General features: G+C 41.5%; 1 protein-coding gene across 1 annotated transcript in view; it reads right to left on the bottom strand.

Moving 5' to 3' along the window:
• Nucleotides 1-2,014: 2,014 nt before the first annotated feature.
• LOC125903352 (pro-neuregulin-3, membrane-bound isoform) overlaps nucleotides 2,015-27,994 on the bottom strand; it is a 551,607-nt gene continuing 525,627 nt past the window's right edge. Inside the window, exons 7-9 of the mRNA XM_049600226.1 lie at nucleotides 16,807-16,922; nucleotides 13,356-13,541; nucleotides 2,015-5,270 (exon numbers count right to left, since the gene is read on the bottom strand). Coding sequence (XP_049456183.1) covers nucleotides 4,595-5,270; nucleotides 13,356-13,541; nucleotides 16,807-16,922 — 978 coding nt within the window. The 3' untranslated portion in view covers nucleotides 2,015-4,594. The remainder of the gene's footprint in view (nucleotides 5,271-13,355; nucleotides 13,542-16,806; nucleotides 16,923-27,994) is intronic.

Below are 27,994 nucleotides of genomic sequence, written 5' to 3'. Positions count from 1 at the left end.
GATTATGCCTCAGTAAATAACATAAAATGGTTAAACTAGGGAGTGTTTGCTCCTTGCTGTTTTCACCCAGAGGTCTTTTTATCCTGAATTCAACTGTGTATTAATGATCAAAATAAACACTGATGAATTCCCAATTTATGAACAGAAAATTAATTGCAAACATACTTCCACTAGCACACAAACAACCGTCCCACACACATACAGACCTCATAATACTTAAAATAAAATTTCCACTATAATGAAGAAAGGCAGATATGCTCTCTAAATCTGTGACTAATAAAAAGAGAAGCCAATGAGATTTTCTTAATCAAATGCACCCCCTTATTCCTCTTCCTTCTCTGCCTCTGATAGTGTTAAAGCAGCAGGATGTGAAGTTATGCAGTGTTCAATTACTGGCACATGTAAAACCATTTAAAGATGCTCAGAGTGGAAGGCAGAGACGCCTGCATTAAATTGGTTTTCGCTCTCCTCTGTCGTATACTTGCCGATGCTCGGATGTACATTGTGCTGAAGTACCTGCGTGTCAAAAGTAATTGCAGTTTTCTCAAGGTGCAGTAATAACTCTCACAGGACTGTCAGTTAAAAAGGAAATGCTTGTTTGGCACCTGGCCATGACTTTTGTGTGTATTCCCACTCTGCGAGGCTCCGGAGCTTTTATAAAATTATGCAAATGTTGTGAAAACATGCAGCCGATAAATATTCCAGTTGCAAACTCATCTCAGATAAGAACACAAATCCAGACAATGCTTGCAGACTTTTATCTGTTAAAAGCTCATACACTGATTACAGTTGGTCAAACAAACAAATTCACATTTTTTTTTGCACTGTGTCTGTGCACAGAAGCACACCAACCTCCATAAGTCACCAGTGTTTGTTCTGGTGAGGACATAATGGATTTCATGGACATCAGTATCAAATAACCAAAACTTTTGAGGTTCAACAATTTCATATATAAAAGTGCCTTTTGGGGGTTGAATGGCAGCATGGCAAACTAAATCTTCAAAAAAATAAAGATAAGAATAGAATGAAAGGAAGAGAAATAAAGAAAGAAAGCACTCTCTGGGCTGATTTTTGTATGCTTGTGTGTTTTGAATAAGATTTAGCCCTGCCATCGAAGCAAGGCAAAATAAAAACAAGACAGCAGAGCTGAGGGGTGAAGGTTCCCGAGGATCAGCCATTGTGAGAGATTCGATAAGTACGGGTTGAGAGTGTGATTTCTCAGGTACTGTGAACTTATCCAGAGCGTCACATCATTGAATCAGACCTTTGTGAACTGCAGAGCGTCGATCTCACACATGGGAGAGCATCACAGAAAGGACCATGTTGACTACAGAAGATGGCGGAAAGCAGTTTGTTGTTGACAAGTGGCCACATTCACAAAGCTTGAAGGACGGCCGCTTCGAGTTGTAAGACTCATTTCATATCAAAAACATAAAATATCCAGAAGTCAACCTTATTTTTAAGTGTGTCCAAGAGTAAACCTTTGAAAGCAAGCCCTGAACACTTTCTCAGTGATTTCACTGGGGACAGAAGAACGGCTGAACAGAAGATTGTTACTTGTGCTTATTGTTCATGTTTTTATAATTAAGTTGGCTTGTTTTTCCAAATCAAACATCTTTTAATCAAATGAATCTGAAATGTTTCAATTTAGTTGCAAGGACTTGAATAGATACCAAAACATCCACATTGAGTTGTTGTATTTTTCTGCCTGAAAAACAAATTCCTCGTCCATTTTTTTTCCTCCCATTGGTGCCCATTTTTAATAGAAACACCATAAACCAATAATACTGTCAGAATGCCTTGGTAGCAAGGCCAGCTTTCTTAATTTCTGGAATTTTTGATCAAAAGTAACATTATCAAACATCAGGTAAGAGACAGCTGCTCTTACAGAAATGATGCTGAGATAAAAGTAAGAGATGCTATTTACTAATGAAATCAAAATCTGTCTCACACCAGTCTGAACATTAATAGACACAAAGTAATACGGATGGAAACAGATGTGTTTTGGAAATTTCAACATGTGAGTATCAAGATATTTTCATTAATGGATATATAGTCAGCCCAGTTGACAGAGGAAAATGCTCGCATTGTATGTTCCTGCAAACCATGAGTACGTAAAATTTGCCATTTCATACATATCATCATCATCATCATCATCATCATCAACGGCTCTAAAGCGACGTAGTATATAAGCAGACTTTGTCAATGACAGGTGGAGGTCATGGTGAATGGCGCATCACATATGTGAGACACCTGCCAAACTTCAGACCAACAAACAACACCACCAGTAGTTTTTGGCCCTTTGAAAGTGTTTCCACCAGTGTTTGTGGCACCAACATACTCAACCCAGTCTAACTCAAAAGTTGTCAAGTGCTGGCACTTGGTCAGTGACTTGGGGCGTCAGACACTGGCAAAATAGCTGTCCTTTCATGTTGGCATGATATGTTAATCCGCAACAGTGCCCAGTGGTGTCGGGGGCAAACGCGGCCAGACAACAGTGTAAGTTAAGAGGGCGAAAGTTGAGTAGAGAGAGGTGGTGGATGGGTCCAACAACCACCGACTCTCACCTGGGATGCCAGTGTTCACTTTCAATAAGAATGCCAAACCCTGAACGTCAACAACTAACGTTGGGGGCGTTTCCTAGTGGTGTTCAAGCCACCCAACTTGTGTGTTTTTCACTAACCTGTTTTTTTTATTCTTGCAGCTTTTGTGCCATTAAACACGTATTTTAAGCCAAAACATGATCCCTTCCAAGTGACAGGTGTTTTGGTGGTTTTTGTGCCCGAGCATAACGGCATGTTAACCACAGCTTGTTGAGAAGCATTAAGTTTTAGTTTTAGTGTGTCCCCACCAACATTTTAAGCAGAAACATGGCCTTTTCCTCACCATACCAAAGTTTTTTTGTGCCTAAACACAACCACATTGTTGAAGCGTAATCCAAAGTTTCAACAAGTCAGCTACATATTAATGTACAAATGTAATATATTCATGGTTAGCAGAAACGTACAATGCAAACATTTTTTCCTGGCGACTGGGTTGGTATAGTGTTGCATTTTGAAATAAAAACAATATTTATCACTGACCTCTGTATTCTAGGCAGCATGGTGAAAAGAGGGAACTACCAGCTAACATTGTGAAAACTGGTCTCAAGCCAGTTTAGACCAGTTTGTGTGTGAGAAGGCCAAAGGACACAACCAGCATATCAGTGTAAACCAGACTGATGTTATCCAGCATGCATGTTTTTCGACAGGGTCAAAATGTCTTCCAAGCAATCAACCAAAAACAAGTGTTATTTTGAAAAAAATCTTTACCAGAATTGCAACCAATTTTTTACTTTTTGTCACCAGAAACATTTGGCTGTCAGTTCATACAGAGATTCAAAAGCTTCCAATTCATAGGATACAACATAGAGACATTTATTTGTTTCAATACCCAAACCACGTGGTTCTCCCTCCCATCAGCCCCAGAAAGCAGCATTGTTCATTAATAACCAAAAATGGAAAATAAAAGAAACTAAAAAATGTCAGATTAGCTCCTGTGGTGCCTCGTAGCCCTCTGTCCTTCCTTTGTCCTTCTGTCCATTCATCCGACCATCTGACCAACCATCCAACAAACCAAAAAATAATGCACAGGTGAGTGTGTGCGCATATGTGTGTGAAAATATCATTTGTAACAAAAACAAAAATAATCTAGATTGGTTTGAAACGCTGGCCAAAAGGGAGTCAGCATCTGTGCTGTCTTTAACAATCCGCCCTCCCAAATCTGACCAACTGTAGAAGAAGTTGTTTCCTGTTTTTTCTTCTTCTCCCTCTCTTCCCTCGCTGCACTTGAGCACACACACTGACACACACACATACACACACGCGGCCGGGGAGTTTTTGTTTTGTATCGTAAATCCTCAAAGTGTTGTTGGTAACCACAGAGGGCTGTACTGTAATTCTTGGCTGGGTAGACGAGTTTTCAAAAGGCCAGAGGGGGGAAATTGGTGTGGAGGCTCCTTCCTCGTCGGCCGCTTTGGATTCCGTGCACACTCACAGAATCCGACTCACGGCCGGCGGACGTGTGGCTGGACGTTAATGAAGTTCCTTCGTCAGAACTGAGCCAGAACCAAAATGTGACAGGGTTAATACAAAACAGGGAGGAGAAAAATAAAAGAAAATAGTTACATCATTCCTGTGTTCTTCAACTTTGTACTTGGTCACTTTTTGAATTCCATATATTTATATCCATATATATTTATATATATATTTATATATTCTTTTTACAATTAAAAACACCATGGAGTTGACAGACTATTTGGTTTCTTTTTGTCTAAGTAGAAGTGTTTCTCTTGTTTTGTAAATAAATGCATGTAAATATTTTTTTTTCTCTTTTTCCATACTGTCAGTCGGTGTAAAGGCGGCCACTCGAGAAGTGTTTGTATGTTTGTATCCATACAGTATGCATATCATCAGCACATTTTCAGAATTTCCATGATATTACATTTTTTTTTTTTTTTTAAATTCCGCATTTCCATTTGCGTCCCACAGATGCAGAACACCAGAGTCTGTCAAACACTGTCAAACCGAAAGTGAATGTCCTAAATTATGTCCTCTCATTGGCTGGTTTGGCCCAGGTCTCTGTGTGATATGCTGGGGCTGAGTAACTGGGTCTGCGTGGGTCCGTTACAGCTCAGTGCCCCGGCACTTCCTCCATTAAGGTTCAGGAAGCAAACAGTTTCTCTGGCCTCCACCAGCGTAGCCGTCAATCCGCTGCTGCTGATCCCACCTTCTTCCTGCCTCCTGTGAGCCAACGCCAATGCCCTGAGCTGCTCCTGCGCCTCCTCCAGCAGCAGCGCCACCTCATCCTGCTGCTGACCAATGGCAGATGAACAGGAAGAAGAAGACAAAGTGGCGTGTGCTGCCTTCTCTCTCCTCGCTTCCTTGCAGGGCATGGCTCCACAGGTGGATGACATCGCTGTGGTCACCGGTGTGACGCTGGTTTGCATACAAGACACCTCGTTGTCATGGTGACACTGGACGGAGGGGATGATGGGGATAGAGCAGGAGCGAAATGGAGGAGGCGGGGAGTGGCTGTGACGGCGTCCAGGCCTGCGCAGACTGTGGGTGGTGGGGTTTGGATCGCTGTGCTCGGACGGGGCGCACGGGCCTGAATGCACCTCCATGCGGCCACTCCAAGGCGACGATGTCTCCATGGAAACAGGAGTTTGCATATGTAGGAAGGCATCTCGTCTGGGGTCGTCACATTGGCTCTCTGCCTGCGTTTGGCAACTAGAGAAGATGGGGAAACAGGAAACGAAGGCAGACAGAGACAAAAGGAAGAGAAAGAAGGTTAAGGTTATTCAACTGGAGAAAAATTTCCTCACTTCACCTAGAGAAGAAGTCATTGTGTCTTAGAGTGCGATTTCGACTAGATTGCCTTTTCAAACTCCCACGCTGAAACCCTGGCAGAATACACAGAGGGACAGCTCTCCGCCCTTTGCCATCTCACAGGCTAACCGAGGATGCTGAGAGGAAAGATGGGCCTGACATCTTTCTTTCATCTCTTTATATCTGAGTCCGTGCACACACACAAAAAAAATCCAAAAAACTCAACTCCCTTATATAAGCGAAGAGGTAACAGAGAGTTCACTTTTTATATTATTGATTTAATGACTAAGTATGTTGAAAATGAGAAGTGTTGTTTTAAAGTTTAAGGCGTTCAGCTTCGGTCAAGGACGACTGAAGTAAATAGGCGTCACGTGCGGTAATTTCTATCGAATTTTTTTTTCACTTTCATTAGTTCCAGTTTTAGGTCAAGACCATTTGCTTTGTTTGAAAATCCTTTTTGAGTCACTCTTTCTCGGAGATTGTATAACTGCACTGATTCGTTGATCTTTTCTACATTTTTCAAGTTTTTTAATCTCAACTCTCAGTCATACCTGTGCCTGCATCTTCCGCCTCTATTCCCTCACCGCTCTACCTGTCTAGCAGATGTCCTCCGTATGTGCACATGTTGTTTTGGTTTCTTCTCATATCAAGTTATCAACCTATCCCCATTTGTGCATCCTGCTCATTTAGCCTGTCTGACCCTGTTAGTGTCAGCCTGTTTGTTCGCCATCCTTGAGTTCAAACTCATAAATTAAACTGTTCATTTCTGATATCTTGCTCGTTCACCATTTATGGCTAAATTTACATGACAAAAGAAACCAGGATACAAGTAAAAATTGCAGTTTGCATGTGTTCACAGATTTCTCCCCTCATCCCTACCATAAGGGGAATCCATAGTTTTTCCTTAGATGTGAATTTTATTCTTCAGCTGCGGAAACTGAGACAATTCAGAGTATAAAACAGCTACTATTCTTTATCTTTGTATCACTTTCACTTTGGTTGGACTTTGGATTTGGATTCTTTGAATGATTCTAGATGTAGAGATGCACCGCTGTGAGTAATCGTGTTCTCTGGCACCCCACTGCACTGCTCCCTCAGCAATACTTTCCCTATCTGAAGCTTTCATGTGATATTTTAAAACCTGCATTAAAAACCTTGTTACATGTATGTAGAGTATATCAACCCTAGAGAATAACAGCACTGGATGATTTTGTATAATCCTGAATTACTTGTAGTGCCAGCGTTTTTGAAGAGATTCTACAATACTGACACTTGCCAACCATGGTACTGTTATGGTAGTGAAAAACTGTGGTTACGGCAAATAATGGGAGGGAAAAAGCACTGAACAGGACAGCAAGGCCTTACAAAGAGTGGTCTGCTCAGCTAAACATACTATAGGTGCTTCTCTATCCTGCCTGAAGGATGTTTACACTAGGCGCTGCAAAAATAAGACCAGGAGAATCATTTAAAATCCCAACCACCAACATAACTGCCTTTTTTTCCCAGCTGAGGTCGGGAATAAGGTACCAGTTTCACCAGGCCAGGAGGAGCTTCTGCCCCCAGGCCACAAGGATCCTAAATAAAGACCCCACCTTTTCCAAAGCCTAATTCCCATAGACATTTATATGCCACCCCCCAACACACATTGGCAGCAGCGCGCAGCAGCACCGTCGACACGAAAGTGTATTTCCCACCCCAGCCCGCTAGGTGGCTGTACCTACACTCATTGCCAACGGTTGCCAACTGCTAGTAACGGAAGAAGAAGAGGAAAAACTTTGAGGCAACAACAACTTAGATTTCACGGATGAGTTTCTTATCAAAATCGGCTTATTAAAAATGTGAAAAACTTAATAACGTTAAGCATCCTAAGCATACAGCGGCCGAGACGTACATAAAAAGCCTTTTATGCCTTTTCTCGCAGCGGCGGCTGCGCTGGAAATAGAGCAGTGGGCTGAAGCAGAGCGGTGTGGGTTTGCTCATAGAATATAATGGACACAGGTGTTTTGACGTGCGGCGTTTTGACGTGCGGCGTATGGCGGCGGTGTGTGTTGCACTTTACACTGAAATCACATTTTATGGTTTTTATATGATAAATAAATTGATTGATTGGTTTACTGGTAAACTATGGTTAATGATAGGAAATGATTATGATTACACCCTTACTTTCCACCTTGATGTACAAGGCTATGTTCACACTAAATCGGGCATTGTGGCAAAAAACTAGTCCCCCCATATATTTGAATGTGGGTAGTGCGTCTGTGTTGCAGTGGTACGGTTGTAGGGGATGGCAAAAAATAAACAAACAAAACAAAATAAACAAAAACTGAACCCCTACCATTACTGCTGTGTGGTTGTATGCCTCTGTGTACCAGTCAAGTTGCACTTACAGTTTATATTCATGTCTGTGAAAACACGGATGTTTCTCACACATCGTACCCCACGGCAGCACAGAAGATCTATACAATCAACACAGCAAGGTCACAATGACCTTGACCTTTGATCTTCCACCACCGAAATCTAATCAGTTCAGTCCAAGTGGGCGTAGGCGTTTGTACCAAATTTGAGAAAATTCCCTCGATGTGTTCTTGAGATATTGCATTTACAAGAATTAGACGGATGTAAGGTCACAGTGACCTTGACCTTTGACCACCTAAATCTAATCAGTTCATCGTTGTGTCTAAGTGGACGTTTGTGCCAAATTTGAAAAAATTCCCTGACGTCACAGTGACCTTAAACCTTTGACCACCTAAATCTAATCAGTCCATCCTTGGGTACAAGTGGATGTTTGTGCCAAACTTGAGGAAAATCCCACAAGGAGTCTTGAGATATTGTGTTCATGAGAATAGGACGTATGGATGGACAGACAACCTGAAAACATAATGAAGACAAATATCCAGTTGTCAGATGGGTAGATGGCTTTCTATAGTTGGTCTCCACCCTTTTAAATGACACTCCACCACCCTGTGTCTGACTGCTGCAACGAAACACCAACGTCAAGCTCTGATCAAATGATCAACATTTGTTGTTTGGTGTTGACTTTAGCAAAGCTATACAGTACATATAAATCAGGCTGATGATGTGTTATCTGCATTTGAGTCTATTACGCTACATTACACCAAAGTCTCTGTTTAGAATCTGGGTCTTGACCTAACTTCCCTGAGCCCAGACATAATCTCTCTCGCCCTCTTTCTAAGACTGACCATGCCCTTCTGTGCTATCAGTGTCTAAATCCAGCTGCATTCTGGAGCAGGGCCTCATTATCTTTGTGTAATAATTCATAATCCTCTGCAAACGCTAGCCTTTTCTGCCATGTCAAAATCCAACTTGGAGTCCCTCTCCCTTATAATACCTCATCACACACACTTATGCTCTCCATCAAGGCCTGCAAAAATAGTGGTGGGAGGAGAAGGTGCCTTTTCAGACTCAAAGGAAATCACATCGTCCTTTTATCGCCGCAGTATTTTTCAGAGAAATGAAAACCTCACCAAAAAAACCACAGTGGAGATTTAGCGGGCCCACAGAGAGGATCCCGCGAGCGATAAGAGAGGATGATGCGAGGGTGCTAATTCCCAAGATAACATTCACAGACAAATCTCTCTTTTGATGTGTTGAAACACAATCAGATTGCAAAAATCTATGAAGCAGAGTTCAAATATAGACCCTGGAGCAACGAGGGAGCAGCTAGAGGGGTATTACAGAGAGATTGTGTGCAAGTGAGGTGAGATAAGTGACTGGGCTTTTATCTTTTACAGGAGCTCATTACATGTACAAGTGTTAACAGTCATTTTCATTAATCCATTCCCCCACGGATAGTTATATATATCTCATCTGTGTGCTGCTAAAGTCAAAGTTAAATCTTTATGTAATGTGATGCAGCGACCCTGTAACACTGAGAAATGTTCCAGAGAAGCAACACATGAGCTTTTTTTACATACATGTAGATGTGAACACCTACACAGACACAAACAGCTGCTGTCAAACTGAAGGCTGGGTATATAACATCTTGCAAAACAAACTTAGAGAGGGAGGGTGAAGCCGACATGTTTCTGAAGAAATACTGCAAACAGTGGGCAAAAATACAAAAATGCATGCAGTCCGTCCGTGAGCCATTTTGGAGACAGCTTTATCTTAAAATAGTAGTAACAACACAGGACATTCTGTCTCCCTGTCAGCCATTTTGTTGAGATAACACTAGGCTTTCTCTAACAGGCATGGAATAGAACGGGCAACCTTTCTTTAAAGCCTTTTCTAGCTGTCATGTGCTATCTGCACACTCCTCTATCACATCCTTTTACTGCTGCCGTTTCTTTCTTCTTTTACTATATTTTTGAACACTTTGCGTCTGTGTCAGAATGGATTTAAAGTGGTTGTCTCTCTATTTCTGTCTCTGTCTCTGCATCGCTCCCTCAGTCTCTATGCAGTCGTGGTCAAATGTCTCCATGGCAACCCAGGCTACCATACTATGGGAGAGGGAGTCTGTCGTCTCTCTGTCCATCTGCTGTTATGTGCAAGCATACGTTACAGAGTGAATGAGTGAGTAGGTGAGTGAGTGACTTTCTGAGAGAGTACTGTATGACCTCTTGCCTTCTAGCATGACCTGTTCATCTGTCTGTCCCAAACTAAGTCTGATTTCATGCTCTAGGGGCAGGGGCAAAAATAAAAAAAGGGGTCTAAGCAGAGCAGCATTCAAGCAGCACAGAACACAAAGTGTTCAGAAGACATCTGAGCGACCTGAGTGAAATTTCTACTGAGCAGGGGACATTTACAGTGACCATATGACATATGGGCTGACCAGGGGATCATTTGGACCAACCAAAGGTCATTTCAGCTGAAAAAAGGGACACTTTGGTTGATCAGTGGACACACTATGTGATCTGAGGACCATAAACTGTAGAAAGAATGGATGTAGCTACCGTGACGTCAACCACTGGTTTGTGGATTCCTATTTTGAAGCCTTGAGTTCAACAGTTTGTCACCATCTTGGCTTTCTGGAGCCAGAAGTGACCATATTTGGAAGGGAGGCTGGCACTTTGGAGGACGGAGGGGTCGATCTGACTGAGAAGCTGAGGACACTATTGGCAAACAGCCTGTCACTCAAAGTGACCTGCCTGTAATTATGCGTAACTTTAAGCCTTGATAAAAATCCAACAATCACTGATTTTCGCTACCCGTAAGATTGTAAAGCGTGTGTGTTGGATTAATGTAACCACACGTATTTGTTGTCGAAGAAAAAAAAAAGCCAATTCACTGTGTTTTACGGACGTAGTGTGTTTATTTTGAAAAAGACAGTATGCAAAGTGTAGATTTCATGTGAAAATGGCATTGTATTTTGAAAAAAGACAATGCATGTAACAGGCAGAGGTTGACACGTGTCCGAGAACATCAGCAACGAATGCACTCAGGGTACCTTGCCCGTGGTTGTAGGAAGTCCACGACCAAATGTCAATATGTTACAATGTCAGAGTGAGAAAGTGTTGGTTTTGGAACCAGCCTCAAGTCGCCATTCAAAGAACTGCCTGCTGCCTGCTGAGGACATATGGATAACCCGGAAGATAGTTGGGCAAACCAGAAGACCACAGCTGAGTTAAACCATGGGTACCTGGGCAGACCAAAGGAGACTGAACAGTGGACACAGGGAGCAATGTCTTACATTTGGTGCACCCTGGCACACAGCGCAGCATAACTGTCATTGCTAGTTTCAGACCAACACAGTCGTCATTCTCAGGGCCAGCGCTCATGTGTAAATAGTAAATGTACTTGCACCCATGGGCATGTACATCTTAAACTGAGGTGTGGTCAGGAGCATTTTTGCCACATTGCTATTAAACCTGGTCTAAAGGCAAAGGTGCAGTAGTTTTCTGCTATTTAAAGGGCACATTATTTAGATAGTAAGACATGCCTAAATATGCGGTTCCGCAACATGCTTACACTCTGCTTGTTACACACAGGGACACACAGATGGGTTGCAGGTGGATCAAATAATTCCTCATAATGAGGATAATAATTACATTCAGTACAATGTGAACTTAGCAGATAGCAAAGCAGAGCTGCAGAGCTGCTGTTTGACTCCCCCTTAAGAGAGACGAATTGCACATTTACTCTCGAAGAGCAGCATAACTTCATTGATTATTTCAGAAGCTAGAAGTTTAGTTCTCATTCCTCTGTCAAGTTGCAAACTGCAGTTTTTAGCTGTGTTGCTCAAATGTCCCACAACATTTGCTGCAATGACATTACTGCCCTCACTGCATTACTCTCAGCAGAAAACTGCTTGCTTCTCTAGTTTGCTGAATCTGCCATGTAAATAGCAGTGCACCAGGGGCACGCACACCTGGCTCTTAAAAGGAGATGACACTCTCTCTTTGTTGAGTTCAAGTTATGCCCACAACACACCTATGATTAATCAAGAAACTAAAATGCAACCCCTTTGCCCCTTGTGCCTCACTCTGCACCAGATTATGCGCCGTTGCAAAAGTGGAGTTGGACATGCCCCACTTGCGCCATGCAATTTAGACCATGCGCTATAGATCATTTAAATAGGACCCAGGGACACTTTGGGGGCGCTTGGGCCAACCTAAGAACACTTGGGCAGCCCAGACAGCCCTTACACTGACCCAGAGCTCACTCAAATATGGACTTTGGGTTACTAGAGGACACTTGGGCTGACCAGAGGACACTTGAGTAGCACTGGGGCCGATGAGAAGAGCACTTGTGTTGAGGAGATGCACTCTTAAGCAGCTCAAGTGTCCCTCTTTAGTGACATTTGGGCAAAAATGAAGCATGAAATAACCTGTTTAAAAAAAGATTAAAACAAAAGGAAACTTAAGTGCTTGGAGCAAAAGAACATGCATGGTCATTACTTTGTCCCCTGCTGTGTGCACTTCATTGAATTTAATGCATGCATTTGTGTGCTCAATGTATGCAGAAGTGTTTTTTTTTTGTTGTCCAGCTATGTCTATCTGCTTTACCTCTTTCTATTAGTATGCATGTAGGTCATGTGGAGCTTTATCCCAAGCAGGGACTGCTGGGACCTGAATGCTTCAAGTGAGGCTTGCCAGTCCAGGTGGGTAAAGCACTGACTCATGACCCACCAAAAATGGGTCAAAGCACAGCGCCTTTCACACTGAATATATTTCTTGCTAATCATGTGCGCTGATCATTTGCATTTCCCCCGGCTGCTTTGCACATGCTGTTTTGGCTGAGAAGTGTAACCCTACTGTGTTACATTTGAATGCTAGGATTGAATTGTTGTCTACCTGCTAAGCCGTTGCATTAAAAAGCTGAGAATCAGAATTTAGCGCAGGCTTGACAAGATGTCAGAGAGGAGAAGGAGAGAGAGGGAGGAATTTGGATGCGCAGCCTGTATCGTGTCCTTAAAAGCACAAGCACCAGGCGAAGCAATTCCTTTGAACTCATGCCACTGTACTGCAGACCACAACATAACGTGACCTTGTTTTTATCTTTGCTCAGCAGATTGGAAAACAAAGGGGTGGAGGGGGGGAGTAAAGGAGGTTAAAAAAAAGACATGCAGTCGTTTTTTTTGGGAGAAAAAAAAATCACAGAATTGGCTTTGAAATATCCACTCTTGAAATGAAATCCGAAGCTTTGTCCATGGCAGGCTTGTATTTTTCAGTTAGTGGCTTTCATTGAAATGACTCAGCACATTGAGGATACAGCAAAGAAGTAAAGCGGAGACAGAATGAAAGCGAGAAGAAAGTGAGGATAAAACCTTAAAATACTCCAGATCCTTAAGCTGTAATTACACCTAAAACAGCCTCTGTCTGTGTGCACAGTAAGAGCCTGTAAACAGAGTAAGCTTCAGTTGTCTGCATTACACTGAAAAATGGATAAAGTACATATTGATGTATGTGCACATTCAAAGACCAAATATAACTAGAGTCATACATCATGAAGCTGTGTCAATTATTTTAAGTTAAAAAACTGTAAAGTAATTCATTGTTTTTTAGACCTTCAGCTCATTCCCCTCACCCTCTTTGTGCCTCGGCCTCCCTCTCAGATGAATCTACTTCCTGGAGGTGTTGGTAGGCAGGGCCTGAATACTTGGATCCTCCAATTGGATTTAGTCGTCCCCTGGGTATGGGCGGGGTCCTGCGTGGCGCTGACCAATGGGCTGCCCGGGATCTCTGATCAGGGCTGTGAGACAAGGAACCACTTCTAAGAAACATGAAGAAGAAGAAAAGATTCAGGAGTTATTGTTTATTAGGAGATTACTTTATCTGATGCATGTTGAGTACGAAGTCATCAAGAACATACTATCCGTGTTTTCTACAGTTTGTATGTTTAGTCTCACACCTATACATGGAAATCAATAGTCTGCCTTTGGTCCATCTACTGATAGACGATCATTTATGTAAGAATACAGATCCCCTCCATCTGAATAGTTTTTTGTTGCTTGACACACTTTAGTTCATCTAAATGTCAACATACTTTAGCACTATTTAGCTGTACATATTTCCAGTGTATTGTTGTAACAAACTGTTCTATATTGTTTGTCTCTCTTGAGTTGTCGTGTGAAAGTTTGGTGTGAAGAAAAACAAATGGGCAGCAGTTGCTGTTGGAGCTGTTACGCCACCTTCAATCCCGTTTATTGTTTTATTTATTATTCAGTAGGGCTAACCCAGGATGGTCAGCAACACTGTCATGATTGCAGCAGTGAGGTAAAAGAAATGTGAAACCGTGCCAGCAGTGCAAGGAGCAAAATCTAAATGTATCTTCATCGATTGCTTAACACAAAAAATAAAAATATCTTCTGTGTTTAAAGATACAGTTAGGCGTGAGGTCTTCTGTGGTTTTAATCTTGGTGTTAAGGCAAAGATAAGGTTATTAAACAGCTTTTTGGGTTATGGTTTTACTCCAGACATGTAGAAACAACCCAATGTGAGCAGATGAGAATGCACATCAAGACCATGACAGGTAGTGCTGCCCAGAGTCAAGGAAGGGTCATTAAATGGCTGAATTTCAAGGAGGCTACGTCATCCAATCCTGCAGAAGGACTATTTCAATGTTAAGGATCCTTTGATTTCCGCCAAGGATCGAGTCCTTTCTTCAGAGGATTTTCAAGGGTGCATGTGTGTATCCTCAGTGGGCATGATGTACCCCACAATATCTCAAAATTGAAGGCAGGGCCACTTCTATGACACACACCTGGGCATTCACTAGACTGCTCCAATGTGGGTTCACCAAATGCTAGGTCTTAGTAGGACCTGACTTGGAAGGACCAGTCCCACCAAGGAAGTATCCTTAATTTTGAGAAGCACCGACCTAAGGCACCACTCCTCAGGTGGAATACCAGGTTTTAAGTGAGTCCCATTATCTGGTAATGCATCATGCTACTGCCACTGCTGGTGTTCTCTCTCTGTTTGGGTGAACTGCAATTTGGATTGTGTCCGATTATCTAATTTTGGTCTGTTTTGGTTTGGACCAATTTAGACCTGTGGTAAGCACTTAAAAGAATAATCTCCTAAATCAAGTCTGTATCAACAGGACCACTGTTGAAAAGCTTTATTAAGCTGGATTTATGTTGGTCAGTTTCCACAGTAATTCAGTTTTCAAGCCAATACTAAAAGGAACTGAGCAGCCCGGGAACTAAGCTCAGGAACAAAATCCCACAACCCTTTGGCACATTTCAGTATGGTCTTTTTTAATTAACTGCTGCGTGACTGTGATGTTGGAATGAATGTTGGATAGGAGACATACATGGGTGGAAAGGGAGGATGAAAAGTGGACAAAAGTTCCTCCTGTTGAAATGCGTGCATGGTTCCTGAGTTCCCAAAACGTAACTGGAAAAGATCCTGCAGTATAACAGGGCTACAGGTACAGAGCGTCATTAATACGACCTCTGCTTAGTTACACATCCTTTAAGAAAAAGGGTTATTTGTGCCTCTTTGATGAATTAGTTCTATTACAGTAATTTGAAAGCATGGTGTCATGTGTATGTCCTCTTTGCTTACATAAAATCTCTCCAAAGAGATTTTGGAGCCGGAAAATGTGTAAGTACATTTTGACTTACTTCACTGGAGTAGCAAATGTCCTCTTCGGGCCCTCATTCATATTTAACTCTGCTGCTTTGAAGGAGAGATTTGCCTCTAAAAATGGGCTTCTTAGCCATAACAACTGGAAGCCCTGCTTACAGTCAGGCACTTAATAGTGTTGGCAGAGTTTTGTATAAAGGCATTTAAACAAGATATTTCCGAAACACAGAATTAGCCTTGGCCAGTTTCTTTCCGGCTATTTTGGACTGTGGCATCCCAACACACTCTGCTATCCTGACAATAGTGTCCAAGTCTCTGCCTAAGCCAATGCGATTGCAAACAAATAAACCCTGATCGCCCACTAAGAATGTCATTTGTGGTAAGAGGAACAGACTGCCAGCCAAGTTATCTTGTGAATGACTCTGCTGTTCACCGTGAGTGAGAAATGGAAAGAAAGGAGAAAGAAAAGTCTTGCGGGAGTTTAGCCGAAAGGTTAGAGAAGTGGACTTTGTGGTTTGAAGGTTGTCTGATTGTATTTCTAGTTTGTCTGGGAAAATCTCTTCTCAGCCACTGCCTGGATCCCCTTGAAAAAAGCTGATTAACCCCTAGCTGCTCCAGTGGAGTTGCTTAGCAGTTAGAGGTAGAAAACCATGAGTGTACTGAAAGGCTCTCGGGTGTGAATGTCTGTGACTGAACAGCAGTGAAGGAGAGTCAAAAGAACGTTATGTGTGCATTTTACTCATTTCCCTCTGCATCAACAGAAGTTTAAAAAAGGTTTTGTTTCATGGTGAATCCAAAATCATGCTGTCTTTCTCTTCCTCCGACACATAAAACCTTGAAACAGAGGTTAAAACTATAAAAGCAGAATACCAATGACGTACAAACCCAGTCTGCAGGGGCTCCCATCTCTTTGGCTCAGCTCTGTCAGTGTGTTTGTTCATGTGTAGTGTAACAGAAAATCCACCCTTGGCAAAGATGTGAATTCTAACTCTGTCAGAAGTAGGCACACACGTGTGTGTTGGAGTGTGTTGCTGCTGATGAACATGCCAATGCTCTAACCCACCGCTGAGCAGAGTGAGAAAAAGCTCACTGGGATTTACATGTCTGCACCGGCTCATAAATTCCCGCACATGTGTTTCCTCTTTTATCTCTGTCCCATCTCCTCCTGTGTTCATGACTGTTACAGATATGCTTATTAACATGTTTATAGCTTTAATTATAATTACTATCATTCTTCCGTAAATCAGCAATTAGCTTTGGCTGTACTGTAATGTGGATAATTCAATTTCTCTCTTCACTGCGTCCCAGCTGATTATAGGAAAGGACACTGAAGTTGCCTATTGTTGGTATAATTAGCATTATTACTGTTTCCTGCAGTCAACGGAGGGCGAAGCTGCATCTTCAGTGTAACATTACACCTGTGCCATATGGGCAATTAAATGTCATACCTGTGGTGTTTCGCTGTGCCTCTGGAGCTGCTGGAGGGTGTGGTGGAGATGTTGCAGTGGGCAAAGCTGGACTCACAAACGTTTCCCTGGCGAGACTGGGAGGAGCGTTTGCAGTACTGCAGAGACAAACAAGAACAAGAGTTTTGATGCAGTTAAAATGCTATGAGGAATCCTTCAGATAAATTACTACCAATGACGTGACATTTATTTTTACATCATGCGATACAAAGTGTTCCCACTCAGTATAAAACTTCTCCTTCTTTCTAAGCAGGGTATATTGAGATTTCTTAGATCTCTTCTATTAACTCCTCCAGCTCTTTCTCACACACTAAGAGCCTCAGGGTGGGGAGTGCCTACAGCCTTGATTCTGGGAGCTGAATGTCAGAGACTAAATGGAGTCTAGTTACATCTTTTTCTGCTTCTATTCCCACCTTTCCAAAATTATTCTTGCTTTTTTCTGGGATTTGAGGGGCTCTGTACCATGTGGAGAGGAGAGGGAGGCTGCTGATAGTTTGATAGAATCAAGAGCATTAACACGGCTGATTCTGTCACAAACCCTATAGCGCTGGTGACAGCATCACTGAGGTACAGATGCGTCAGTGAAGCCTGAACATGCAGCAGCTCGGCAAGAAAAAGTGATATAGAAAACCTACAGAAGCAACTGCTGCGCTGGGGATGTATTTATGATGTAGGTAAAAGGCGATTATTTGTTTTCAAGTTTAATTCAGTCTGTTGTGCCACAGAGGAATCTCTTGACAAACTACAATTTATCAAATAGTTATCTCACAGCCCAAACACTTTTACAAACTATTGGCATTGTACATTTCTGCAAACCATCAACACATTAACATTTATACATTTAATATTTGTCATACGTATCATGTGATGGATTGCCTGACATTTAGGTGAGACACCTACAGAGCAATGTTCCAAACCAACAATCAACAAAACCAGTTGTTCTTTAGCAAGTCACCGCTGCATTTCCAGCTAATATATAGCCAGCAAACATCTTTTTTAAGCAAAACTTTGCCGTGTTTCCAATGGCATTTTAGCCACAGACAGCAGTTATTTTGTTTTTACCAGACATTGCTGTGTTTCCTGCTGGAATAGTGCCACCAAAACTGAGTAATACAATCCAAAACATGATCTTTTCCTTACCATAATCAACTGGTTCTGGCCTAAACATCACCACACATTGACTACAGCGTTGTTTAAACACCTGAGACTGTATAGACAAATTCGGCGAGCGATTTGTGTATGCCGCCTGCATCTTGCGGTGACGCCATTGCTGTGGTGACATGTGTCAGTCATCAATTCATAATGCTGTCAGTGTGAACTTACTCTCTGGTCTCCAGTAACTGATGAAGGTATCTTAAATGAGTACCGATATTAATATAGAGATTAATCATTTGTTTGAGCGATAAGCAGGAAAGATTAGAGTAACAGGGAGATAATAGACTGTATCATTAAACACTGTGTAATATAATGTTAGCATACATTACATGTGCTGACGTTAGCAAGCTAGCAGCATTACATTTAATCATTATGGACAGGCTACGTGACCATCACATCATATTGAAGGCGATCGCCTTCAATATGATGTGATAGTCGTCTAAAAAGGCAGTGTAAAATTTGCCCGACCCATCCGGAGCTCAGGTAATTTTGACCCTCAATCAGAGACCTGTAATTGCCGTTTTTCTGGTCATCGGAGGCCAGGCGATCAATAAAATATTCTTGAATACCTAAAACAAAACACAAACACGTGTTGTTGTTGTTTTTAGTCACGTAGCCTGCCCATAATGATTAAATGTCACGCTGCTAGCTTGCTAACGTCAGCACACGTAATGTATGCTAACGTTATATTACACAGTGTTTAATGATACAGTCTATTTTCTCCCTATTACTCTAATCTTTCCTGCTTTTCGCTCAAACAAATGATTAATTTCTAAATTAATATCGGTACTCATTTAAGATACCTTCATTTACCGGAGACCATCAGTTCTGCATTTCTGCTGTTGCCGTTTTGGTTTTTGGAACCAAAGGTGACAATATTTGGACAAGAGGGTGAGTTGTAAAAAAAGTCACCACCTGTACAGCTGTCATGAATATTCAAATTAGCTATAGACCAAAACTGTTTTTGTACTAGGCTGTAAACATTTTTATTTATGCAGTAATGTTGGATGTTTCAATATGAGGGTCTACGGGGTTTCAGTCAGTTTTGGTGCCAGCCTCAAGTGGCCATTCGATGAACTGCAGTTTTTGGCACTGGTTTCAATTTTCAGCTGCAGAGACTGCCGCTTGGATGGCACACAGCAAGGGGCTACAGGTTTGATTTGAACCTGGGTCACTGCTAAGGACTCAGTGTACATGAGGCACACACTCTACCTGGTGAGCTAGAGGTCACCCCTCAACTGAAACATTAAGAGGAGAAAATCAAGCTAAAACTAAAAGTCTGAATTGCGCCTAAGACAAAGCAATGGTTTCCTGACAGTTGCAACTGCAAAACAATGATGGTTATGCAAGAAAAAGTCTTGCTAACAACACTTTATCCAAGAGCTGAAGACATTATTTACTTCACAGCCTTAAATTATTTAAAATATCTGACATTGGCTTTGTGGCAATAGCCAACACATACTGCATACATGAACATCATTTGCATATCAACCCATCTCTCTGTGTGATGCCCTCTATAAGTGTCATTATCAAATAAATGCCATGGAATTAATCATTAATTAGCCCTTTCAAAGCATGGATTCATCACAGTGGGAAAGTTGATCAGTAAATCTATTCAATTACGCTGCCACTGCTTCTTTGTACACTGGAGTATCAAAAACATATTTTATAAACTGGAAAATTTAAATACATGCAGATAAGGAGAATTAAGTATCACAAAAACAGCTTATATGCATAAGGAAAGATACCCTTTGTACATAATACATGAGTGTCTCATTCCTGCAACAAATACTTTCAGTTGACTCCCGATATCAAATTTTTGTTAGTTCACTTTCCTCTGTACTCTGAGACAAGAGGAGTAAATAAATCACTATGATAATTTTTGACCAGATTTATGAAGTCCTTCATTTTGCACAGAAATGCATTCTTTCTATAATGCTGCCATATATCTTTCTCTTTATTACTTTCATCCCCTTTGAATTTCTTTCTCATCCAGAATGATCCTCCCTTTGTCCCCTCTCCGTCCCTCTTCCCATCATGACAGGCTATCTAAATGAGCACTGCTGTGCTACTATGTAAGTCCCTGGTCCTCCCTTTTCACTCTTGTCATGTTTGTCCTCGTCTCTGGAGAGACAAATACGCAATAAAACAAAACACTTCTTTGTTCTGCACTTCACAATACGGTTGACAAGGCAAACTCACTCAGTTACACGGCAGCAGAGATCTGCTGTGAACTCAAAAGAATGCAGGGCAACACAAGAAAGTGTTTTAGGCTTTAAAGTTTAAACACTTTAAGATGTAAGGAGAGTGGTGCTAGTTTGATTTCTTTTTACTACACAAACCTATCTGTGGTTTGCATCTATTTGGCAGTGACAGTTTTCTCTCCTCAGCATTTTCTCGGCTTTGTCTAGACAGTAACTGCTAGACTTTTGTAACACGAGGTAAAAAAGACCTATTTCTTTGCTCAAAGTACTTTTATGTCTTTAGACAAAGTTCTGAGTTTTCTGTCTGACTAACAAGGTTGTCACTGATGCAGTCCTTCTCTAGGACCCTCTGCAGGACACCAGCCTCATTAGTGTCACACACACTGCTTTGCTTATGTGACCATTCAGACTTTTGAAGGCTGATTTGTTCTTATAAAACCATGACATACTTTATTTCTTAGCCTGGATTCCTACTGTATATAGACTATCACCTCCACTGAAGCAGAAATGTAGATGATAAGGAAGCTGGTCTGTTAGGAACTCTATGTGAGTGACTGAGTGTTGCACTTTCACCCTCACAAAATCTGACTTTGGTTTACCTCATGAGAAACAAGAGCTGGACCCGCAGAGTGTCTCAGAGTTCAAATAGTGCTCATCCTGTCATGAGCTGCAGTCAGTCCACATCGTACTTGCAAAGTTGACTTTGAATTTTACTCTTAAAGACTGTGGCTACATTGATATTTCAGGGGGGAAATACAATGATATTTAAATGTAGCCATGTCTTCAGAGATGTAAGATTGGCTAAATGTCTTTGATGGTTGTGACAGATCGAAAATGATTCTGGTTGGGCTCACTGAGGTGCTGCAATGTTTGATTATTTCTACATCTGACACAATTCTTCTGACAGTGCTAATCACATTTCCCACAAAAAGGGGAATGACTGACTGACATAAAATGGTAAGACATAAAAATCAAGAAAACAAGGGGGAGATTATTTAACTTTGGCATTACACAACACATTCCCATTCCCAACATGAAAAATACCGATGCTTGGTCTGTGGCGTCAAACTATGATGCTCCAGGCACTGTGTTGCATCAGTTTTGGATGTTCCAGGACACCATGTCAACTTACACTTGTGACATGCATTGTGTCTTTTCAAAATAAACTTCTGTCTTACAGGAAGTGTATGTTTTTGCTTGTTAAATTCATACTGTCTCTTTTGAAAATAAACTTAAAACATAGGTGAAAAACTAGTGGTTTGAACAAAAAGCAAGCTTTAATGTCGCTGGCAAAACACCTCCAAACAAGCAGGCAACAAAACTGAAGATACAGGCAGACATAACTCAAAGTACAAAAGAAAGAAGAACCAAAACTAAACCAAAAACAAACCAGGACATCACAGTGAACACAGGGATGAACTCAGGGAAGCAATCCAACACGGAACATGAAAGCAGGGGACAAAGGAGCAGAGAATGACATCATGAACACAGGGAACTGACAAAGGGAAAGACACAGGTACGTATATATACACAAAAAAGAACTAATCACAACAACAGCACAACACAAGACACAGCTGGAGCAGGTGGTCACGGGGAAAAGTGGGGAAACACAGAGATTGGCTGACAATGAAGACAACAAGGGTGTGGTAGGGGATACTAGGGAGCTAAGATCATGACAACTTTCTTAGGTTTGAGCAATAAAACATACATTCATCACTAGTATAGCATAATGCACTAATGCTAGCAGGTTGATTTTTCCTCAAAGATTCAATTTAAATCTTGAAATTTCAAGTTTGTTCTCAACATAACTACTTTATTCTCAAAATGTGGCACTAATTCTGAAAGAACAACTTTTTTCTCATCATTTCTACTTTACTTTTGTAATGCAAAAAAAAAAAAAAGGGAAAAAATCCTCTTCCTCTCATTTATAAACTCACCAGCCACTTTATGAGGCACACCTGTTCAACTGCTTGTTAACGCAAATAGCTAATCAGTCAATTGCGTGGCAGCAACACAATGCATTTAGGCATGTAGACGTGGTGAAGACGACCTGCTGAAGTTCAAAACGAGCATCAGAATGGGGAAGAAAGGTGATTTAAGTGACTTTGAACGTAGCATGGTTGTTGGTGCCAGACGGAGTTGGAAAAATGTTGCCTGGTCTGATGAGTCTGGATTTCTGTTGCCACATTCAGATGGTAGGGTCAGAATTTGGTGTAAACAACGTGGAAGCATGGATCCATCCTGCCTTGTATCAACGGTTCAGACTACTGCTGGTGGTGTAATGGTGTGGGGGAGATTTTCTTAGTACCAACTGAGCATGGTTTAAACACCACAGCCTACCTGAGTATTGTTGCTGACCGTGTCCATCCCTTTATGACCACAGTGTACCCATCTTCTGATGGCTACTTCCAGCAGGATAATGCACAATGTCACAAAGCTCACATCATCTCAAACATGACAATGAGTTCACTGTACTCCAATGGCCTCCACAGTCACCAGATCTCAGTCCAGTAGAGCACCTTTGGGATGTGGTGGAACTGGAGATTCTCATCATTGATATGCAGCCGACAAATCTGCAGCAACTGTGTGATGTCATCATGTCAATATGGACCAAAATCTCTGAGGAATGTTTCCAGCACTTTGTTGAATCTATGACATGGCACTAGCAAGGTGTAACTAATGAAGTGGCCGGTGAGATATATACAGTAATTGAGGGAACGAACCTATGTTGGATCTGTCTGCGTTCTTATTGCTGGACTTTCTTTCATCACTGCTCACTCTCTGGTGTTCTTACGCCATGCACATCGAAGCCGCTAACTGATACAGAAGCTTCCAGTGAACATTCATTTCTCAGCCTGTGATTAAACAATAATTATGAATATGAAGTTTTAAAGTGGGTCACTGTGCTAGCAACCCAAGAAAGTGGGCGACGATTATTCAAACAGAGACGGATCTGTTAACACTCGGATGTGCTGTTAATTTATTCATGTTTAAGAAGGAATGACTGGCAGTATAATCAGCCCTGCTGGTCGTTGCTGAAGGAATCTCCAAGTTCACTGACTTAACAATGCTTTGTTTTTACAGTTATGGAGAGAGAAAGTCTTGTGTTTAACTTATTTATCTGATATAGACTAATAAAGCGCTCTGCGTACCAGCTCAAAGAGAGAGAAGTGCCTCTAATCTATTAAAGCTGACACTGTGCGGTTCAGTGTCCCTTTTGTTTCTCTTTAAAAATAGATCTAGGCTTCAGAAGGGCTGCTCAAGGAAAAACCGGAAACTGTGCGTGTGCCATACAGCAATACTGACTGTTTATAGAGGTCATCAATATAAATGTAATGTTTTCTTGCATAGCTGCAGGCGAAGAAACTCTGATCTCTCGCTCCATAAATGCATGCATATACAACAGGCAAAAGTAATCATTGCTTTGACAGTGACTTCATGCCGAGTCTGGACAGTTGTGGTGCAAAGGGGGCATATAATGACGCGTATTAAAGGATATACGTGTGTGTGTGTGTGTGTGTACTGTAATGGATGTTTCAATCTCTGAGATAGGGACTAGCATGCAGCGTATGCCTCTGGCACTGAGGTTTTTTAACACTGACAGACTATCCGGAGGGAAGCAGGAGATGATTTTTATGATTTGTGCGGAGATGCTACCATCAATAATAGCTTTATAGCATTATAAACCAACACACATGGAGCTACACACATACACCGTTGTCTCCGATCAAAGCCTAGCAGAGCAGGCTCGGGACAGTCTTGTTCATGATAGAGACAGAGCAGTTTCAATTATGCGGCAATGACAGACTGTGCAAAACACCTGTGGAATACATGATAGGGTGGTAAAACCTGATTGATAGAGAAAGATCGGCTCACTCAGAGCTGCTCTTCAGATCACTGCTTAATCAAATACTTCCAACAAAGGGCCCTGCGGTGCTAATCAGGAGAGCTCATTTTCTGTAACAGGCCACTGCTGGATAGTTCTGCTGCCTTTGTCATGACCTACCCGATTATATGGGACGTTCATGCACACGTGCTTAAATGCAGCAAAAAATGTTAAAATCCCTCTAAAAGTTATAAAAGAAAAATTAAATCGGGATTTAATTGTGAAAAAGACATGCGACACACTTGTGTGAGTGCATGCACCTTAAACACCACTGACCCTGTGTTTGTTACTCTGTGTTCAGAAATTTGGGGAACTGATTGCCTGCAGACAGAAATCAATGTGACTCTGGGTGCGTAGGCACAAAATAAACAAATACAATTCATTTGCATGTAAGTTCCCCAAAGGCTCTGGCAGAAATCAAATAAATAAAACAAGATTTAAAAGCAACATTTATACACTAAAGATCTGCCTTGTTTTTCCTCAGCAATACATTCTGTAGAGTTGGTGAACAATAATCCGTAATTCATGAGGCAGTGCTAATAGAGCAATTAGCACAATAAGAGCCAAAGGACTAGTTTTAAAATAGTTTTCTATTATGTTTTGGCATAATGTGATTTTATTGTAGTTTATTGAATTGTTTATTATTGTATTGTATTATATTTTGATGTTTCTATTCATGGCAGAGATCATTAATGTGAAAATTAACAAAATTATAATTATCATAAATATGCAATATCATGCAAGGTCCAGTGTGTAGGATTTAGGTGGGTATATTTGCAAAAAATATGATCAAAAAAAGTATATTTTCTTCAGGTTATAATCACCTAAAAAAAAAAAAAAATCACTATGTTTTTTTTTTATCTTAGAATGAGCCGTTTATATTGACAGGTTTCTACAGAAGCCCAAACTGGACAAACCAAACAATGGCTCTAGACAGGGCCACTGGTGTTATAGCGTTTTTATGTCGACCACCATAGCTAGCAGCCCCTCTGAGATGTAAGTGTTGTAACATGAAACTGCTTTATTCAGTGTTTTCATCAGTTTAAGTCACTGGGTTTGTTTGTTTTGGAGAGGAAGAGACATCTGAGGATAATTTGGCTCCTGGTAAAAGCCTCCGGAACATCTGGATCCTAAGTTATACAAGAAAAAGGTGAGCACACATTAGCTGGTGCTGGACCAGCTCCCCATCTGCAACGAGCCACAGAGCGTCAGAGATGCACTGTTTTGTAGTGTGAACCTGTTTTACTTGGTGTTTTTACCAGTTATAATCATCTGGTCTGTTTGTTTTGGTGAAGAAGAGGCCTCTGTGGATAATTCAGCCCTGAGTAAAAACCTCCTGATCTTAAATGGGAGTTCATGCTTTGCACATGGGAGAAGTTTCAGTTGGTTGCAGGCTGCAGTCATCATCGCTGCTAGATGCCACTGAATCCTACTCACTGCTCACACTAGCACTGTAAACAAAATCAATTTAATTCAACTCAACTGAATTGCTGCCTTCAATAGATTTGCATGTTGGGGCCAAGTAAATCACAGAGACACTTACTGTATGAGACAGAAATCAATCATTACAAATATGCCTCTTAAACAGACTGTGTGAGCTTATTATCCTGTGAGAGACCAAGCTAACAAGCCAGTGCTGACCATGTGACTGCAGTCAACTGTGTTATTTAGTCATAATATTCCTGCATCAAAGAATGCCTGGCTAGGATGTTAGTGTTTTGCTAACCAGCTGGTTAAACAAAGATTTTTGCAAACAATATCTACATCAAAAAGCTGCCCTGCTGTTGTAAGGATGCATAGATGATCATCGCTGTGCCACTTTCTGGTATGAGTGTTGTATAATGCAAATGCGAGTCTCAACTAATGAATGAGAAAACAGACGGCAATCAATTGTCTGCCTCTCTTTTCATTTGGTAATTTGGCCAACGATGTCTTATCAAACAGATCCGGAAAAGTGTATTTTCTCAAAGATACAGTGTGACTTGGTGAAGCTGAAGTTAGTTGAAGGTCAGTCAGTGTGCTGTTGTAGAGGTTGAGCCTTCTTGCTGTGAGCTCAGGTGAATGAAGCCACATGTTAACACAGTCTGAGGAGACGTCTAATCAGCCAAACTCTAGACACCTGTGCAGGTCTGCACTGGCTGCAAACACTTGTACAATCAGTGCGGTTGTGAAAAGATAATGACACGTCACCTTAATGAAACTAAATTGAAACTTTCAATCAACTGGAGTTCAGTCAGGACCACTTTGTCAAAAATAATCTTTATTTACTTGCACAAGTTATATTACATTTGGCGGTATGGTTCTGTTCTGGGACCCCCTGCTTTTCCACGCGCTTGCGTAGAAAGCCTGAGGCAGGAAGAGCACACCTTCCTGCCCTTCATGAGCCATCATGAACGGCTGGAGCAGGGGGCGCAGCAGCAAAAGAAAACCCAGATAGAGCAGAGCAAGCAAATGAATACAATAAAGTTCGGACCCGCATAGCAGGAGGATCTCTTGCTTGCCATTAACGGCTAATTTAGAGCTTGACAGTCACATCTACAGTACACACATGAACACGAACACATGCTTGCTCAGATTAACCCCTCTGATCCCATTCTAACATTCACACACAGCAGGCCAAGCCTATTTACACATAAACTCACAGATGAAACTATAGCAAACAACAAAGTACATCCAGTCCACAACTACAACCAAAACTCATCTTGCTGCCTTGAATCTAAATCAACATCATATTCATTATCATCACAAGTCAGCACTCATATTAGACTGATGTGCAGAGGTGCACGCACACGCATGCACACACACACACACACACACCCAACAACAAAACAAGTGCAGCTGCGCAGTTGCTGAAAAGTAACCAGAACGCTGAATTTCTGACCATTACTGCCCGCAACCGCAATGTGTATGTCCACTCCCGCCCACTCCCGCAAAACTCTGAGAATTTATGCCTGCACAATAATAGAGATACATTGATTTTGTGTCTTCTCCTGTCCAGCAGGAGAAAACACGTCATTTTATAGGCTATTAATAAAGAGATTCATGGGGTTGTTTGTTTTGTTTCCCTGGTCTGCATGTCTTTTGACGCACTGGTCGGGAATAGCGCTCCTATTTCGTTGTTTGTAGTTTTTAATGAAATAAAGGCTGTTTCATATTCATATTCTCCTCCTCTGTATTTATATATTTTTCTATGTTTATATAATCACGCAGTGATTGAGGTTAAGGCAAGCCTGGCGCCAGGATGAAGTTACTGAGGGGGCGGTTAAAAATTACGAGGGGGCAAATCTTTATTATGCAACATAGGTTCACACAGTGAGTTATAAAGAGTGCACAGACGTACGTAATAGTCGCACGTAATGAGAGCTTGTCGCCAGTGAAACACAATAAACTGCACGTCTTCTTTCATGTTTGTCTCATGACAGACAGACAGACAGACAGACAGATGGAGCAAGCGGCAAATTGGTATGAAAGCTGGTTCAGGGCATATTCGTCCATTTATGAATAAATATGGAGTGGATCATGCATGTGCACCAAGTTCCTGTGTTGACATCCTGTTGTTAGGCTACATCTTCTTCTTTTTCTTCTTCTTCTTCTACTGTTTAATGGGGACCCGCGGGACCCGATCCCAATGCAGCCCTCTATGTCAGAGTACAAAAGTTACCTGGGCCATGGCCCCCCTGGCCCCCCCGGTTCCACAGTCTATGTGTGTGAATAATGTTTAAATAAAGGGAACTGAAGCAGTAACATAAAAATGATGTGTATGTATAGATTCTGGCCTCGAGTTACAGATGCAGTGAAGACTCAAAGTGCACTTTAAGCAATTTGGGGCCAAATATTAAAAAGGATTACCTCTGTAGGGTAGATTTCATGTTCTGAGTTACCAAAGGCTTGAATGAACATGCTATATATTATTTGTTCAGATTGT

The sequence above is a fragment of the Epinephelus fuscoguttatus genome, linkage group LG16, assembly GCF_011397635.1.
Source record: "Epinephelus fuscoguttatus linkage group LG16, E.fuscoguttatus.final_Chr_v1".
Classification (NCBI taxonomy): domain Eukaryota; kingdom Metazoa; phylum Chordata; class Actinopteri; order Perciformes; family Serranidae; genus Epinephelus; species Epinephelus fuscoguttatus.
This window is presented reverse-complemented; position numbering and strand designations above follow the sequence as displayed.